Here is a 19231-nt window from a genome sequence, read left to right on the forward strand (position 1 = left end):
CCCCCTCGTTTGAATATAAGAACATGAAATAAAAAGAGCTTAAAGTAAAAAACGGGGTTAAAAAGTAAAAGTCACTGAAATACATAAAGTAGCTTCATAAAATAAAAGGGTCAAAAATAAAACTACATTATGAAATAAATAAATAAATCTTTAAGTAAATTAAATAAATCTTAATATGAATTAAATAACATAAGATGAAAATTTCTTTTAACAATTATTTTTTTGTATTTCATGGGGATATTTATTTCATGGAATATTTATTAATAATTTATCAATAGCAGTATTTATTTATTTAATTTTGAATGAGACGGCTCTCCATACTAAACTGAGTGGTTTTGAAGTGCTTGTTAAATATCAACCTTTGACCTTCATTGAATAACAGACATCTAATAAGTTGATAATAGCTGGTTACCTAGTGGGGCCATTGGCTCAGGGACTTTACTGTGTTTGGAAATTTCCAAACTGCTGAGTTTCCCTTTATTATAAACGAGGGCAAAATGTTGAAGCTTTCTTTCAGCCAGCTGACTGGCAGTGTGTAGTAAGTGGTGAGGAAGGCTGAGCGCTCTGTCACTCTAAGCCCTATACAGCCAAAGAAAGGTGTGGGCACTTCCGATATTTTGTCCAGCATCACATTTAAAAGGGAAAAACGTTAAACCACAGGAATGGTCCTTTTACATTTTATAATTGTTTCAACTGAAGATTTACTCTGAAACAATGGCTCATGGCTCTACAGCTGTCTGGCTTTAAATGTAGCACTTGCAAATAGGGACGCACAATGCATCTGCATGAACATCGGTATCGGCTGATGTTAGTTAACATAATGGTATCGGCTCCTGAAAAAAAGCTAGGCCAATATTAATAACTAATGTTTGTTTCCATTGGTCTATGTGTTTCCAAAGGTAGTAGTGGGCTACAGAAGGTCCATGTGGGGTTTGTTGATGCAGCGCAGGATTGAGGGGGTGTTTAACTGAAGCAGAGAAGCAATGTCAGCAGCGCAGTTACAGAAATATATATAACATTGGTAAATATTGGTTTTCGGCCATTACAGCAATATCAATATCCAACATCAGCCCAAATTTTCATATTGGTGCATAACTACTTGCAAAAGCTACAGACTATGGACGGATGAAGAGAACCTTTAGATATTATGACTGGGGAATATGTCTGTAAATATTTTTCCAAACTCTCTTTTCTTTTCCAAAATCTTCCAGACCTGAAAAGCAACTGAATCTAATTCCATACTTTTCCACACAGCAGAAGAATCCTGTTATTGATTGTGTGACCCAGATTAAGCAGCTACTATTGGAAAGGTGTTCTTCTGTCCTTTCCAATGACAGTCATTAAGAGATTGGTTCATTTGATTATTTTGATACATACCTAATGATGGAGAGATAATTACAGCCATCATATCCAACAGATAATAAATAAAGGACATCAAGCAAATGACACCAAACAATCCCTGTCAAGAAATATGGAGCTATAAATCTAGGAGGAATTTCACTTTGCAGGTGTAATTAGTAGAAAATAAACAGATATGACATAAAATACTTTTATTTACCAGACGACCATTTAGTGATTTCCTGTACTGAAAAATGTGCCATTAATTAAAACAATGGGAGTCATTTTTATGAGGTATTTGTACTATGACTAAATGTTCCGATGTTAAATGAAAGAGCTGCTACAAAGTACCACAGCTGACTGAACACTCTCCAGCAGTAACAGATGTATTATAATCAGCGAGTCTGATAACATAAACTTGCGCAAGATATCAATCCTTATGTATTTTATTTTATTCTTTATTTTCAGGTTGTTGCCGAAGTTCTGGTCCGACAAAGCCGTGTCTGATTTACCTTAAGACGAGAAGTAAGAAAGCAAGGCAAAACGTTTCACTGTTTTTAATGATATAGCTGTTATATTCTACGGTAACAAACATAACTGAAAAAAAGGATCTATTACAGACAATTAACCGAGTTATTCCAACCACTGATAAGAGTGGAATTCTCCTCGCTTGAGGGTAAATATCTGAAGAAAATATATTTTATAGGTTTCTGTGTAAACTAAAGGAGATAAATTACCTTCAACTTTTGAAACCACTGTAGCTCTCTTTAGTTTGTAACCTACATGCAGGACTTTAGCGTTATTTAAAAGTTAGTTGCTATTTCAGATTCAATTGTAACAGTAATGACCAAGTGTACATTGGTTGGGGTCAAGGGATGTGAACAATAAAAGGACACAGCAGTCTGTTTGATGGTGATGATGTCACAGACATGTCCCTTCAGTCAAACTGCTGTAAAATGTGAAACCTTGAGAAATAATGCATTAGTTGTGCCTGCTCAGCTGAGCTTGTTCTCTGGGTACACAGCCCGATCAGAGCACACTTCAGCCTCACTTCACTATATTACAGCCATCTGGCTGCCCCCGCGGTTCGTTGGGTCCAACACGGCCCGTTTAAATGTCCCGGTCATGTTTATTGGAGACAACAAACCGACGCGATGCTTGAGTGCAACGAGAAGGGGGGACGGGGGTGGGGTGGCAAGAAATTAAAGCATCAAGAAAAGCCCGAGCAATGATGTCATGGGGTACGGCTCATTGATCACAGCTCAACACGCCAAACTTCACTTAAAGATGAGCTATTTATATTGAGCCAAATCAGCGTCAGCTCATTCTGTGGCCCATGGAAATCAAGGATGAATGCAATGAATCCGAGACGTTTTCTATGGAGATGTAAGCAGAACAAACAGGCTAGTTCACATGTAACGATTCAACAACTACATTCGGTGCTATGACACATGTACCGTCCAGGACCAGCACTAAAACATCAGACCAACTGGTTGTTAATGGGGTTCGGTGTGAGGTGGCTTCGTATGACCCGTGTCGCCCAAATCTCAGGCGTTCAGCCGCACACTTACTCACATGAAGGGATAAAACTGCCAGCCCGTGTTCAGAGCGCTTCACCTGCTACGTAACACACCGGGTGGGCCCACATCCCGCGGACACACCGGTACCGGAGTAGGAGTGACGGAGCCCCGCCGTGCCTGGCTCCATACAGACCGAGGGGGAACCGGAGCTTCACCGCCGAGGTGATATTTCAGCCGAGGTTGGGGTGCTGAACACCGCTGCTGGCTGGTGGCAAGCTGTCCTTAATATGCCCGAGTTTCCGTTTAGGACCTTCGAAAGAAAATCCTCGCTCAGTTAACCTTGAATACATTGCTGGATGTTTCCCTGTATCAGCAGGACAGGACGGAGAGTTGCAACACAATACTCAGGGATCAAAAACACGTATTCAAAGCTGAGGCGGATCAGCCGTCATTAGCAAGCCAACGTCATAGACCTCGTATTATTTTGAAAAGAGGAGATGTTGTATTTCCGGTGTTGTGGCTAACTTAACAGCTATGAAGTTTACAGAGTCGACAGAAGACAGTCATGCATGATCAATGTTACTTATAACCAGCATGAAACTATTGCAGTTTTGTATGAAGCAGAACTGGAGATGATTTAAAAATACTACATGTCCTGATACTGAAAGACAGTCTATGTCCACAAGCAACGGAGAAACAGGCTCATGATCACTAAAATGCCACGTGAAGAGAAAAAGTCTAAATATAACAAAAATCTGATTTTCCACTAAGACATTTGAATTGGTGAAATGAAGTAGAATTATGATCATTTTCTTTTAGTATTAAAATAAAGTTTTATCATATTTTGGAATTCCAAATAAAATAGCCAGATTGAGTTTAGTTTTCCTAAAACAAAAGCCTAAAACACTTTAAATGTATGTCATATGTATCATTTAATGCAGCACCATAATCTCACACTAAAAACTTCAGAAAGAACCAACTTTTAAATGGTCTGAACTTTAATAGTACTTTTCCAGTCATACTGACTACTTAAAGTGCTTTACACTAGAGCCACAGTCACCTAATCCCACTCAGTAACACACACACATTCACAAACTGATACACAGATCAGTAGGTAACTTGAGGTTAAGTACCCTTCCAGGGTAGCACATCAACATGTAGCAGGAGGAAGCTGGAATCAAACCCACAACCTTCAGATTGCAAGACCACTACTCAGTCCACAAAATAATTATTTCTTAAAATGAGACAATTTCCCACTAAATGTAATCAAAATAAAGGTTGGATTTCTCTAAATTTTTCAGGGAAAATAAGCACCTAATATTTTACATTTCTTTTTTTTTAGGAGATTAGGCATATCATTCCCAGGGGTGCTTACATTACTTACTTAATATTAAATTACAGCATTTAAATCAATAAAGCTTCCAAGTTAGATGTCAGTATTATCTGCTGCTGTTATATTTGTTCACACTTCTTCATATGGTAAACAGTATTAATCCCTCTATCCTAAATACCGGGGACTGAGCTTCAGACGCAATCTTCAAACAGCAGCAAAATTCCAGACTGGTAAGAAACCTTTAACAGAAAGCAAAACCAGCATATACTGGGCCAATAGGTGGGTTTGGGGGCATGAACCAAAAAGGAAAAAGATTGATTTGAGCTGGAAGATTAAAAATAGTCTCTGAAAAGAAAGAGCCTGTAATCCCAGCCACAGGCCACTTCCAAAGCACAAAGCTGTCTGTTGTCCTGTGAGGAAGACACTGAAAGCATTAAATATTGGTTTAAAATGTTAAAGTTGAAACATGGCTGGCTAAAATTCCAGCTTAGCAGTCAGTCAGTCATTTTCTACCGCTTCTTCAATAGTCAGTCGCGTGGAAGCCGGTGCCTATCTCCAGCAGTTTATGGGCGGGAGGCAGGGTACCTCCTGGACAAGTCCAGTCCATCGCAGCCCAGCATTTTCCATAAATGAAGCCAAACAATATTCATTTGGCTGGCTTGTCAGACATAGAACATGTTTATATAAGCCTTTTTTAGAGAATTGTATATGTAGACAAATACATAAGACTCCTTATATGTTGGGAGAATTAGAGGAACTGGTGGAGGATGGAAGGTAGATACATGGCTGTTGACCTGGATAACAGAACGGGCTGGAAATGCAACACACAGTGCCTTGTAAAGATATCAAATCGTATTTTATTACGTTTTATCACACGACTACCCCAAACCTCTGTGTATTCTGTTGGGCCTGTAGGTGATACACAGACAAAAAGCAGTGCATATCTGTGAAGGTGAAGGTTTTCATCTTTTTTTTTTCTAATAAGAATCTGAAAAGTTTATGCATTTGCATTTAGCCCCTCGGAGTTATTACTTCATAGAACCACATTTTGCTAAAATCACTCCTGCAGATATTTAGGGGTATGTCTCTACTAGCATTACACACCCAGATACAGATATCTGAGAACTGCAATTTTCTAGGGCTTTCAGAGATTCTCTGATGGATTTATCTCAGGACTTTGACTGGGTCATTCTAACACATGAATATGCTTTGATCCAAACCATCTAATTGTAACTCTGGCTGCATGTTTAGGGCCGTTCTCCTGCTGGAAGGTTAAGCTCCATCCCAGTCTCAAGTCTTTTACAGCCTCTTAAACTTTCCTTCTTCTAGGGTTTTCCTGTATTTAGCTTAATCCATCTTCTCATCAACAACATCCATCTTACCTGTCCCTGCTAAAGAAAAACCTCACACAAGTATGAAGCTGCCAACTGCATGTGTCATGACGGGGATCATGTGTTAAGGGTAAAGAGCACCTCCGTCCACATGCAAACTGCAGGACTTCTTATGCTGTTTTTTTCAACAACGGCTTTCTTCCTGCAACACTTCTATAAAAGTCAGCTTTGAGGAGTGCACTACTAAAAGTTGTCCTGTTAACCGACTCTCCCACCTGAGCAGTGAATCTGTGCAGCTCCTCTAGAGTTACCATGGAAATCTTAGCTTCTTCTCTGATGAATGTTCTCATTGTTAGGTGGACAGCCAAGCATTGGTAGGTGTACAGTTGTTTCCATTTCTGGATGATGGACTAAGGAGAGCTTAGGGTATTGATTTCTAACCTAACCCTGCTTTAAACTTCTTCGCAACTTCCTCCCTGACCGGTCTGCTGTGTTCATTGGTCTTCATGATGCCGTTTGTTCACTGATGTTCTCTGACAAACCTCTGATGTGAGAAACAAAACAAGTGGATTTATACAGCTATGAAATTAGAAGTAAAAAAGGCAGGTTATTTTTTACTAATCAATTACTTCTAAAGGAAATTGGTCACAAAGGATTTTTGGGGGTTTCAGAATAAAGGGGGTTGCACATTTATATGAAAACTTTTTTTTCTGGCTGCTATCTTCTTAACTTCTGTGCAGACTTGTTGCGCTGGTCAGGTGGGTAGATCTATGGAGGGTGTTTAGAAAAAAAGACTAAAGTGCTTTTTGAGATGTCCAGTGCTCCAGAAATGTTTTTGCACCCTTCCCCAGATTTCTGCTTTGAGACAATCCGGTTTCGGAGGTCTACCGAGAATTCCTTTGACTTTATTTTCGTTTTCTTCTCTGATATATCGTGTCCACTCTCAGACCTTATATAGAGAAGTGTGCTCCATTCTTAATCATGTTCAGTCAGCTGAATTTAATACAGGTGGATTTAAATTTATTTATTTCATTTTAGAATACGGCTCTAACAGAAAATGTAGAAAAAGTGAAATGCTGTGAATACTTTCTGGGTGTACTTTGTGTGATGAAGAGTGTACTCCTCTTCTAATTCGTCCAACAGCCCTGATAAACTGAACAGTCATATATAAGGCTGGTTCTGGGCCAAAGACTGTTCTGGCTTTAAAAACAAGAATCCTTCCCAACATAAAGGACAGTGCAGAGCCATATGACTAAACTGTCACAGTCTTTGGACATTCCTGTTCATAGGACCTTTTTAAAGTCTGTGTGGTTAAATAGTCTTTCTTGTTTAGGAAAGTTCCTCGCTGAGTGAAATGACCTGGAAGTACATCAGTGTCAGCCTTGATGAAGCTCTTTGGATGCTTTTAATGCCACAGTAAGGAGCTTCAGTGCTCTCTTTGTTATCTCTTTTGACTTAGGAAACCCTGGACCATCCTTTATAAAAGGACTGGAAACTATTCAGTCTCTCAGGTAGTTCAAGCCGAGGAACATAAAGTTTCGTCTTAGTTGAGGTTGTCTTTTCCTAAGTTCTAAAGAAGTTTGCACTTTGCTTTTTCAACAGGGGTGGGTCAAGTCATGTTTACGTATGCTTACGACACAGCACAGGTCTAAACTGCACTCAGTACCATAGAGTGAAACGCACATAGATGCTTCACCAAAGTGACTCAGCATGAGAAGAGGATACTCAGAGGGCAGGGCAGTATGACAAAGAGCAACAGCACAGAAAAAAACTAACCAGAATAAATGGGAATTCTTAGTTTTTCCAAAAACATTGCTATATAATATAATCTTTTTGTTCAATGAGATTGTTGTTCCTAGATGTTCTTATGTTGAGGCTGGTATACAGAGGAGATTAGGCCTTAGCAGTCACAGCGTCTAAATTATAGAACATAATGTCCCTGCTGCTCAGATACAGCCTGCCTCTTTAATTCTTATTTTGTTCACTGTCTTTTAAATCAGTGTCATCAGTGTTAAAATATATCTATATTATATTTTTTCAATGAATTTTATAAACCTAACTGTAGTAATGAAATACTAAAGTAAGGCTTAATTTGGACAGAAAAATGTCCAAATGAGTAATTCTTTGGTTTAGTTAGTTCAGTTTATCTTTTATGTGTAGTTATTTTTTTCTTGAACTCAGACACAGATAAGAGCTCGTTTCATTGCTTTTGGATATTTCAGATAAACTCAGATTATCAAAGGAGTGGTGTAAGCAGTCCTTATCTGGATGCAACACAGGAATGTGTAAATGGTACGTTTCTAAACAACGGAAAGCTTTCATTACTGGCCCAGGAAGTCCGTAGCAGGCAGCGTGCCTGTGTGCCATACTTATCCCCTGGTGGCAGGCAGCGTAGAAGCTGAAGAGGTGGGGGAAATAACAAGATGCGGTGACAGTTCGATGGTAGGGGCTAAGATGGAGGTATGTTTACAGTTGTAGAGCTGCCAGGAGGAACACACACACACACAAAACAGAAAGCAGCTGAAGACTTTGCCTGGAGACACAGAGGAATGAAATGCTAATAAAACATGCATAGTGTGAACTGCAGCTCCAGGTCCCTGCTGGGCACCACTCCCGCTCCGGGGTTCAGTAGGTACTGCATCTTATAGACCTGTACTGAAAAATCGGGGCCCGTCACAGAGCTAGAAAAAGAACAATGGCCATGCTAGATATATACACACACATATATAATATATACGCCAATAAATGAGTCTCATAGTTATAATTTCTGAGGTATCATGTGCTGTCCTCGCCTTAGCATGCTCAGCAAATAACCAATGAGGCATGTCTGTGAGCAGCACAGTGTTTCCGTGGCTGTGTAGGCAGTAAAAGTGTGAAACACGTAGCAATGTAGTCTGCTATCAGTTAAACAGATGCAGGAAAAACCCACAGGGTGATCAGCAGTGGCTCCAATATTTGCAACCAGCAAACCTTCAATCCGCTGCAGACAATCAGTGTCCAAGCAAGTAGGTATCATCTGCACAGAGAAACCTTGCCCCTGGAGGCTGTGTGTGAGCAGACCTACAACAGATCACCAACAGATCTCATCTCATTTCAGGTTAGCAGTAAATACCCATCATACACACATACAGGGAAACATCTGATCTTCAGTCAAGAAGAAGAAAACAGAAGGAAAGACAATAGGAAAAAACATATTAGCGAAATAAAAGTGGTAATCATGGAACTTCAGCAATTGGCTGCTATGACTTTTATATATTGAAATTGTTCATCTAGAAGCTGTCCAACGAACAGAAGTCCTGGATGCTTGGAATGAAAGCTAACTTTGATTTGCCCTTGTGAAAGTATCAAGACTAAGAGCTGCATCTTGCAAAAGCATCAAAAGCAGGAAGAAAATACAATCATGTACAATTTGTGATAAACACAATATGAACATACAAAGCCTTGCAAAAGTATTAATACTGCCCAGACTTTTCTTTATTTTATCAGGTAAAAGTCAGATCTGTGGAGTGCTCTACTAATAGTTGTCATATAACCAGATTGTCCCCTCTAAGCAGTGGATCTATGCAGCTTCTCCATAGTTACCATAGGCCTTTTGGCTGATTCTTTGATTAATGCTCTCCTTCCTGGGCTTGTCAGGTTAGGTAGACGGCCATGTCCTGGTAGGTTTGCAGTTATACCTTCCTCTTTCCACTTTTGAGCTTTGTGAGGTGTTTACAGCTGGGGATAATGTTTTATAACCTAACCATGCTTTAAACTTTTTCCCTGACCTTCTGCTGCATTCCTTGGTCTTCATGATGCTCTTTGTTTACCAGTGTTCTCTAACAAAACCTCACAGAACAGCTGCAATTACACTAAGGTTAAATTATCCCCCGATGGGATTCTACTCCCTATTAAAGGGTTAGGGTTAGGGAGGTAGTTGCAGCAAAATACAAGCCAAATATCCCAGATTGTTTGTTGGAAAAAATATTTATGTGAAGTTTGTGTCGGTAAGGTGACAACTTGTGAAAAAGTCGTATCGATACTTTTGCAGGGCAGTGTTCATATGCACATGACATTACCTGAACACAGAGTATAGCTGCCAGCACAAACACCTCCTCCATGAGGTATCATGCTCTTCATCTTGAATGCCTCTTCAGGGTGGTTGAAACGGAAGAAGGCCGACTGTCCAAAACACAGCATGCAGCCTGGAAAAAAGCACAAATAATTTCAGATTTATTTTGCTGCAATGTGACAATTATGGTAGAAATGTAGGTTTAAAAAGAATTATTAAAAAAAGTTATGGGCATGTTTATCTTAAAAGTAAATTACATATTCACCTAAATGAGAAACTAAAACTGAAGGTTGATTAGTTTCAATTAGCATCAAGGAATGCTAAGTTAGCCCCCTTAGCCTGTGTCTGAGTGCATCCCTCTCACCCTGATTAAAACACATCTTGTTTGTTTTACTTTGCTTATCTAATCTATTCATACAGAGATTAAATAAACAAGATAAAACTTGTCATCTCTCTGGTGGTGCAGCGAGCTTTCAACATTGTCCCCTAGCTGTTTCCTGCTTCCGTTCTTGTAGATAAGCTCCCAGTGGTGGAAGAAGGGTTAATCTACAGCAGTTTATGTGTAAAAATTCATTAAATTCTTAAATTCATAGTAAAAAGGTGAAAGTCTAGAGGTGTGATGAGCTAAAGGAGAAGAAATAACCTAAAGCAAATATTCTTGTCGCTCCTCAAGGTAAAGCATCAACAGGAGTATCTTTAATACTTTCCATGTGGTCCAAGTAATTTCCATCGACATGGTGGTATGCTTCATTATTATTCATTATATTCAGCTTTTGGTTTCAAATCTTTGATTTTTTTTGCCCTAGAGGACTGAGCGTTACTATAAAACACTAAAACTATGATGATGCAGATGTAATGATTCTATGTTCAACCTTACAAAGATCTGACCTCAAACAGAGTGTGAGCGCCCTGTAACACCACCCAGACTGGATAAACACTTAATAGTTAATATAGAGGTGAATAAGGTGAATACCAGAAATCAGAGCTGTTCTGACAAAATTTACAGCAACAGCATTGAAAATATTCTTCAAATATGACCACTAGTGCATACAAACTGACTTCGACCAATGTAAAAATTAATGAACACCAACTACTTAAGGACCTCTCACTTAAAAATAAGGCAACATCTGCTGTTTGCTGATATTTCCTGTCAGAAAAAACAAAAAACTGCTATTCTATGGTGTAGAAACAGAGGAAGCACCATCTATCCCTCCAGCACTGTTAATGGTTAAGCTCTTTTCAAGCTACATTTGGTAAGCTACTAGCACCATGTCTGCTGCAGTAGCTGACAGCAGACCAGGTACCAGAGCACATAGCCTGACAAATTAGATGCTTAATATCAGCTTGTAATACTGCTGTTACTCTATGAAGAGCAGTATTATAATATTTTGCACAATAAACACTTTAAAACTAATAGTTAGCTTAGTAGGGCTTATGCTAAAGTCCATGTATCAGTTAAAATTTTGGATCTTGTTTATACATTTTATTAAGTTTTTTTTGTGAATACGGTGAAACCCTGGCATTTTACTAAGAAATGTTTTCTAAAATAAAAACACATTTGTTTCCATTTTAAATGAGTCAAACAGCATCAGGCAGCAGACACACCTGTTGTTTTGTGGGAAGCCAGAGGCTGCATCAGAAATGTTGTTTTTTTTAAAAAGAAGTAAAAATGCTGCTGAAAATAGACGCCTCTTTAAAGCCATGAAATCCCACAGGTTTACACAGATGAATAATCTGATCTGCCTCACTCTGATATCCTGTGTCTACAGGAAACTCATCCAATTATGGAGATAGGACTCTAAATACAGTTTGCTGGACATTAAAGCCTGGGGTAAACAGAGCAATGACAGACTCAGATCAGAAAGACGCATTTCAAAGGTTACTACATCTTATCTCTGTCTCACATCAGGTTCTGAAGCATATCACAAATGTATCCTAACTGCTGCAGGCCTGAAATGCATGATTAACCTGCCTCATCCATCCATCCATCCATCCATCCATCCATCCATCCATCCATCCATCCACGCTCTCCATGCGGGAGGCAAAGTACATCCTGGACAGATCACCAGTCCCCGGAGAGAACCCACATATGCACAGGGAGAACAGGCGAAACTCTATGCCGAAAGATCCCAGGCCAGGATTCGTACCCAGGACCTTCTTGCTGCAAGGCAACCAAGCTACCAACAGCACCATGTGAGATTAACAGCATATATGAGACAAAAGGACATATCCCAAGGGTACACTGTCTGCAATTAAATAAAGTTCAACTAGGCCTGTATTCACTCACATGCAGCAGTCTGAGTCTCCAGAGTAATATCAGTCCTATCTACTTTCTGTCTGGCTTTAAATGCCAGACTTCGCATGCACAAAACTAATTCAGCCCTCTCATGTGCCATGAAGTCAGTAACAGATAAGCAAACAATTGCTTATAACCTTAATATATAATTTTTCCACACTGAGATTACAAGAAAAACGTCTACAGAGACAGGGCTGGGGCAGATAACGATAACATCACTTCTTGTTGTCAGGCCGGAGGTAAGGATGGAAACCTTCTCCATCACACACGGCGCTGTGGTGATGTACAACACAGCCATATGCCCCTTTATTATGAGCAGACACACAGTGACAGCCTGGGAAGAAAATGTTTAATTGCATCATGAGCTGTAGATGAGCAGATGGTTGATGAAAAGCAGGTGCCTGTTCTGCAGCTTCAGGAGAATCAAATGGAATTGATTGAGGCTTTAACAGGATGAGATATGAGGGCAGATAAAACAGACCTGAACAAAGGGTCATGTCATCCTGTCTATATGTTGTTGTATGTCTCATGCTGGATGTTTTTGGCGCAGAAAAGGTTCTCCAAAGCAGAAAAGATGTCAGTCTACTGTGTTGAATGTGTTATTTTATGAGTTTCAGAGAAAGTGTTGTTCATGTATGCGTTCAAATGAGTACATTTAACTGTGGCATTCAGATTCTATGTGGATTTAAAACTGTTAACTGTGATAATATTAAAGGGACAGTTCAGGAATTCTGAAGTAGGGTTCTGTTAAAAGGTTAGAAGCACTTAATATCACACTGAAAGTAGATAATTCTGCAGGCTTTAGTATAAATCCGGATTAGCTGATTAAAGAATGTCCAAGTTTATGGAACCACATTCAGTCCAAATTCATTCAATCCATATAATTCCAATACAATTCCAATACAATACAGTCTGATAATAAATACCCATTGGCTATTTGCTGGTCTCCATCTAAGGAATCCAGCAAATCCCACTGAATATTCCTTCAGTGTACTCCTCCAGACATAGCAAACGCAGAATGACACGAGTGCATCTCTCTCCATGGAAAACCTCACAATGATAATAAGTGGTTTCAATGTCAGAGATTCAGTTCCTGACTGCTGGTTAAAGCCTTGGATCAGATCCACACCAACACATACTTCTTAAACCTTTTGGTTTTCCTGTGTGTTTTTGCAAGTTGATTATTTCTCGTCAATGTTCCTACTGCCCCTCCTGGATGTCTACTACAGCTAAGCAACCTCTGTTTACTGTTTACAATGGCTGTAGATTCCTGAGTGCCTGTTTGTCAGTGTGACAAGTCCTGAATGCTGGTATGTAATAAAAAGTCTCTGAACTCCATGGAAAGTAAACCTAAACCATATACCAGTGCAGTTAATCCCACAGGCCTAAAGTATGTAAAAGGAGAACTTTGCTTATTTGCATTAGTACTCCTGTCTATTACCAGTATGTATGGACTGGATGAGAGGCTTTTTCAGACAGTTTCCATCATTTTAGTGGATATTTTCCACAGCTCGGTTTTTTTAATGATATGAGGCCAAGAAAGGATGAAAAACCAAAACGTGCTGAATAGATGATTTAAAGGCAGTCATTAACGCTTTAATCCTGTGGTATTCGGAGCCACGTCAGCTTCCCCCCACCAAGTCTTCAGTCTGTTTGTTCAGCAGTCATCCAACTCCTTCACTTAACCCCCGTATTCCTCAGGATTTTGCCAGCAGCACTTCCCTCGCCCTGCACTCCAACCCCTGACAAGAGCTAACATGATCTTCCAGAGAAGATAAATTCAGATTCCTTAAAAAAAAAAAAAAAGTTAAAAGACTATAGCTTGAAGCAACATATATCTGGTGCTTTAATCATGACAAACTCATTGTTCAGTCAGAGCTGGAGGGATGCTTTAACCCATAATCCATCCAATGACTGGTTTTGGAAAACGATTATGATTGGGTTTAACAACTGCTCAGGCAACTGTCTGTTCTGTTCAGCCTACACAGGGCGGTCATCAGAATATATTACCTGTACCGGAGTATTAATTCTGTTAGTTTTTAACGAAAATGACCTAGAAATCTTCTAGGGTTTTACAGTGAGGTTGGTGTGCATATGGTCCCAGAGGAAAAAAAGCATAAATTGGTAACACACCTGGTAACTAACACTACAATGATATTATCAATATTAGGAATTTTGCACAGAAAACTGGTAGAATTAGCCCAAACTAATAGCAGGAGCTTTTACTTCACACAATGTGAAGCTACATTAAAGTAGGTTTATCAAAAACTCCTATTAATGTGGTGCCATGAGCCAACACCCCAGCAAAGATCTACTTTTTGGAGCTTATATTCGACACCTATTTTAAGCCGATTTAATCAGATATGCACTGAGAAATCAGCTGGTAACCAGAATTTGCCAGAACATAGACAGGGCAACTGCTGTTTTAGTAATGCTAGCTGTGCTAACTGCTAAGATGCTACAGACATTTTGAACTTTGAACTCTGTAATCATTTTGGCTTTTTGTTTTCAAACACTAAAATCCTGTCTAAAGTGACCGCTCTCTTGCATGATGTCGCCTCTGTTCCTATAAATGATCGACGGCCACTCTTGGCAAACTGCAGCCTGTCTGACTCTTTCTTATATTACCCATAACAACTCATGGGAGCTATCCATAATCACTTTCATACTATGGGTCAATTTAAGTTTATTTTTCCAAACAAATGGTGCAGTCAAAAAGATACTTTTCAAACTTCAAGAACTTTCTCAGCAAAGTTTGTTTCACCATTTAAAAGAGTTACAACAAAGTAGGAGCTTTCTCAGGAGATGGGTAACAAGGAAAGTATATCGAAAATGGCAAAACATAGAGGAGCAACACTGGAACCCACCATAGAAATGACATCACCAAACCCTGTCAGGTATACCTCAAATTATCCTCAGAAAACTTAAAGCAAAGAATGCGTGTATGTGAATATCTAGACCGTGGTGGTACACAGGCTGCCGCAGGCTGATTAAGAAATACATTTCTCCTCTTTTCTCCTCTCTTGGGCTCTCAGCACAAACAGCATCAGGCAGCAGACACACATTAACTGACTCTGCTTCCCGCATGGCAGCCTGACCCCAGACCTAAGCAATGTCAGGCCGAGTCTGTGTTTGGTCACTGATTGCGGAGATGAGGCCAGGAAGAGCACACGATAACTCAGCAAAACAGACAGAGCACATGGACTTTTCCAGACAGAGGCAAGCTTGTACCATGTACTATTGAACTACACTAGCTATAAAGTGTAATAGAATCTACTATGTACTATCTATCCTTCTCTTTGTGTACTCCTAATACTTTATTTGCAATTTTTAACCTTACAGAACATGCCACACATAGTGTGGACAACATTAACTGGAAAACAGACAAACCCAAGGGGGCGAAAAGAGAAAAGAAAAGGAGGCGAGTTAATTCTAAATTTACAAAGATAGATGCTCGAATACAGCTAGCCAAAAGTTGCATAATTTAGGGCAAACCCAGAAAAGATGTCACTTATCCTACTCTTAAACTGTAGCTGTAGACACAATAAGGATGGTTGTTTCTGAACTATAGGTAATTAAAAACAATATTTAAAATTAACAGTCTCTGACAAAATCTCAATATATCTCAGGTTATCTCAATAAATACACTTGGATTACTACTCCTTTAAGTAGTATCCCCCTGTTCTATCCCCACTCCTCTTCTCTCTGTACACAAATGACTGCACCTCACCAGACACCAGATGATGCTGTTAACTTAGGTCTACACTTTATTCTGCAACACCACGACCATCCAGGGACTTACGCCAGGATCCTGTGTGTAGACTTCAGCTCGGCCTTCAACACCATCATACCAGACATCCTCCACCAGAAGCTCACCCAGCTCAACGTCCCAGCCTCCACCTGTCAGTTGATCAACAGCTTCCTGACGGACCGACAGCAGCAGGTGAGACTGGGGAGCATCTTCTCCCGATCCAGATCAATAAGTACTGGTGCCCCCCAGGCGTGTGTTCTATCCCCACTCCTCTTCTCCCTCTATACAAATGACTGCCCCTCATCGGACTCGTCCGTAAAACTCCTTAAGTTTGCAGATGACACCATTGTCATTGGACTGATCCAGGACAGTGATGAGTCTGCATACAGACAGCAGGTGGATCGGTTGGTACACTGGTGCGGTCAGAACTACCTTGAACTCAAGACTGTGGAAATGGTGGTGGACTTTCGGAGAACACCACCCCCATACACTCCCTCACCATCCTCAACAATACTGTATCGGCCGTGGACCACTTCGGGTTCTTAGGAACCACCATCTCTGAGGACCTGAGATGGTCTTCACACATAGACACTGTTCGAAAGAAGGCCCAGCAAAGACTGTACTTCCTGAGGCAACTCAAGAAGTTCAACCTTCCACAGGAGCTGCTGGTCATCTTCTACACTGCCATCATTCAGTCTGTCCTGTCTTCATCCATCTCAGTGTGGTTTGGCTCATCCACAAAACAGGACAGGTGCAGACTGCAACGAATAATCAGGAACGCAGAGAGAATAATCAGGGCTGATCTTCCCTCCATCCAGGACTTATACAGGTCTAGGGTCAGGAAAAGAGCTGCTAAAATCTCTGCAGACCCCACACACCCTGCACATAAACTGTTCAGAGCTTTACCTTCAGGCCGCCGTTACAGAGCACTGTTCGCTAAAACCAGCCGCCACAGAGACAGTTTCTTCCCCCAGGCTGTTTCTCTGTTGAACATTCAATAGAGTACAAAACAACAACATACAGATGTTGCAAATGCACCTTTTTATTATATATGTGTATATTGTACATTGTAAACATGTATATTCTGTAATGCAAAAACAGAACCAAAGAGCGAAGTGTACCGGAGTCAAATTCCTTGTTTGTATGTACAAACTTGGCAATAAAGCTAATTCTGATTCTGATTAAACAATCTTGTAAAGCCCCTTGCAAGCTTCGGTTTCCTTCAGCTAGATGGAGGCACACTTGAGGATGTATTTTAAGGCAACACCTCAAACACGTCTTGGTATTTATGCTTTTTAACTGACAAATCTCAGTGTGTCAAAGTCAACAGCTTAGCTGAACTGTTTGGTTGCTTCACCACAGAGTTGTGGTCTCTCTCCCCTAATATATATTTTATATTCGACTGTCATAGTACACTGGCTAAAAGATATTTCATTAAATATGCAGATGACACAGTCATTACTTCCTCATGGTAAAGTGCATCAACATGGGCCTGTTCCATGTCCCAGAGATGAGCTGGTGCAAAATGTACAGTGCCTTGAGAAAGTACTCGGCCCCCTTGAACTGGTCAACCTTTTGCCACATTTCAGGCTTCAAATATAAAGATATAAAATTCTAATTCTTTGTGAAGAATCGACAACAAGTGGGACACAATCGTGAAGTGGAATGAAATTTATTGGATGTGTCAAACTTTTTTAACAAATAAAAAACTAAAAAGTGGGGCGTGCAATATTATTCGGCCCCTTTACTTTCAGTGCAGCAAACTCACTCCAGAAGTTCAGTGTGGATCTCTGAATGATCCAATGTTGTAATCAAGTCTCCGTATAAATGCACCTGTTCTGTGATAGTCTCAGGGTTCTGTTCAAAGCACAGAGAGCATCATGAAGACCAAGGAACACACCAGGCAGGAGATACTGTTGTGGAGAAGTTTAAAGCCGGATTTGGATACAAAAAGATTTTCCAAGCTTTAATCATCCCAAGGAGCACTGTGCAAACAATCATATTGAAATGGAAGGAGTATCAGACCACTGCAAATCTACCAAGACCTGGCCGTCCCTCTAAACTTTCATCTCGAACAAGGAGAAGACTGATCAGAGATGCAGCCAAGAGGCCCATGATCACTCTGGATGAACTGCAGAGATCTACAGCTGAGGTGGGAGTCTGTCCATAGGACAACAATCAGTTGTACACTGCACAAATCTGGCCTTTATGGAGGAGTGGCAAGAAGAAAGCCATTTCTCAAAGATATCCATAAAAAGTCTCGTTTAAAGTTTGCCACAAGCCACCTGGGAGACACACCAAACATGTGGAAGAAGGTGCTCTGGTCAGATGAAACCAAAATTGAAGTGTTTGGCCACAATGCAAACAATATGTTTGGCGTAAAAGCAACACAGCTCATCACCCTGAACACACCATCCCCATTGTCAAATATGGTGGTGGCAGCATCATGGTTTGGGCCGGCTTTTCGTCAGCAGGGACAGTGAAGATGGTCAAAATTGATGGGAAGATGGATGAGTCCAAATACAGGACCATTCTGGAAGAAAACCTGTTGGAGTCTGCAAGAGACCTGAGACTGGGACGGAGATTTATCTTCCAACACGACAATTATCCAAAACATGAAGCCAAATCTACAATGGAATGGTTCACAAATAAACATATCCAGGTGTTGGAATGGCCAAGTCAAAGTCCAGACCTGAATCCAATCGCGAATCTGTGGAAAGAGCTGAAGACTGCTGTTCACGAACGCTCTCCATCCAACCTCACTGAGCTCCAGCTGTTTTGCAAGGAAGAATGGGCAAGAATTTTAGTCTCTCGATGTGCAAAACTGATAGAGACATACCACAAGCAACTTGCAGCTGTAATTGCAGCAAAGGGTGGCGCTACAAAGTATTAACGCAAGGGGGCCGAATAATATTGCTGTCAGGATGTGAGATTTTGGACTTTGTTTGTGGTTTGGTGTTTTTGTTTTACTAGATGCTCTTGTTTGAAATTTTGTATTCTTGTTCATCACTTTGTGTTCTGACAATTCTGGTTTCCTTTTGCCTCCCTGTCTGTTCTCCTCTCATCATTAGTTTTCCTCTTTTAGTTGTTAATTACTCAGTTTCTGTTCCCTTTACATTCTTTGTCCCTCTTAGCTCTGTTTCGTCTGTTTATCGTTATTCTCCAATTCCTCCTTTAACAGGTTAGCTTTAGTTACTGTTTATTTTTATTCTAGTCATCTTTTCTCCTGCTTCATTCTCAGTTTGTTCTTTCAGTGTTTGCTTTTGTAGTCAGGGTTTCTTTACGGTCCCCTTTTTCTTAGGCCTTAGGTTTCTGTTGTTTTTTCCTGTTCCTTCCAGATTCCTCTGTTTTCCTCTATCTTCTGGTTATTCTAGATTTCTTATGTTTTGGTTATTTTACCGTAGTCTCCTGTTCTGCTTGGGTCTGTGTTTCTCCTTATTGGTTAATCTGTTTCACCTGCTCCCTCTGCCTCCCAGCCTCCTTGTGTCACCTGTTCCCTGTTCCTCTGATTACTTGCCCTATTGTTTCTTGTCCACCTTTGTCTGTATTTAAATTTGCCTTCGTCCTTTGTTCCACGCGGTGTCGTTATGTCTCTTTGGATTTTGTTCTTG

General features: G+C 40.3%; 1 protein-coding gene across 10 annotated transcripts in view; it reads right to left on the bottom strand.

Annotated features, from left to right (window-relative positions):
- phldb1b (pleckstrin homology-like domain, family B, member 1b) overlaps positions 1 to 19231 on the bottom strand; it is a 126047-nt gene that overhangs the window by 62491 nt on the left and 44325 nt on the right. For all 10 annotated transcript variants that reach the window (XM_047391665.1, XM_047391666.1, XM_047391670.1 and 7 more), the window contains one exon: positions 9581 to 9706. In XM_047391665.1, coding sequence (XP_047247621.1) covers positions 9581 to 9706 — 126 coding nt within the window. The remainder of the gene's footprint in view (positions 1 to 9580; positions 9707 to 19231) is intronic.

This window comes from Girardinichthys multiradiatus, chromosome 18 (genome assembly GCF_021462225.1).
Source record: "Girardinichthys multiradiatus isolate DD_20200921_A chromosome 18, DD_fGirMul_XY1, whole genome shotgun sequence".
Taxonomy (NCBI): Eukaryota; Metazoa; Chordata; class Actinopteri; order Cyprinodontiformes; family Goodeidae; genus Girardinichthys; species Girardinichthys multiradiatus.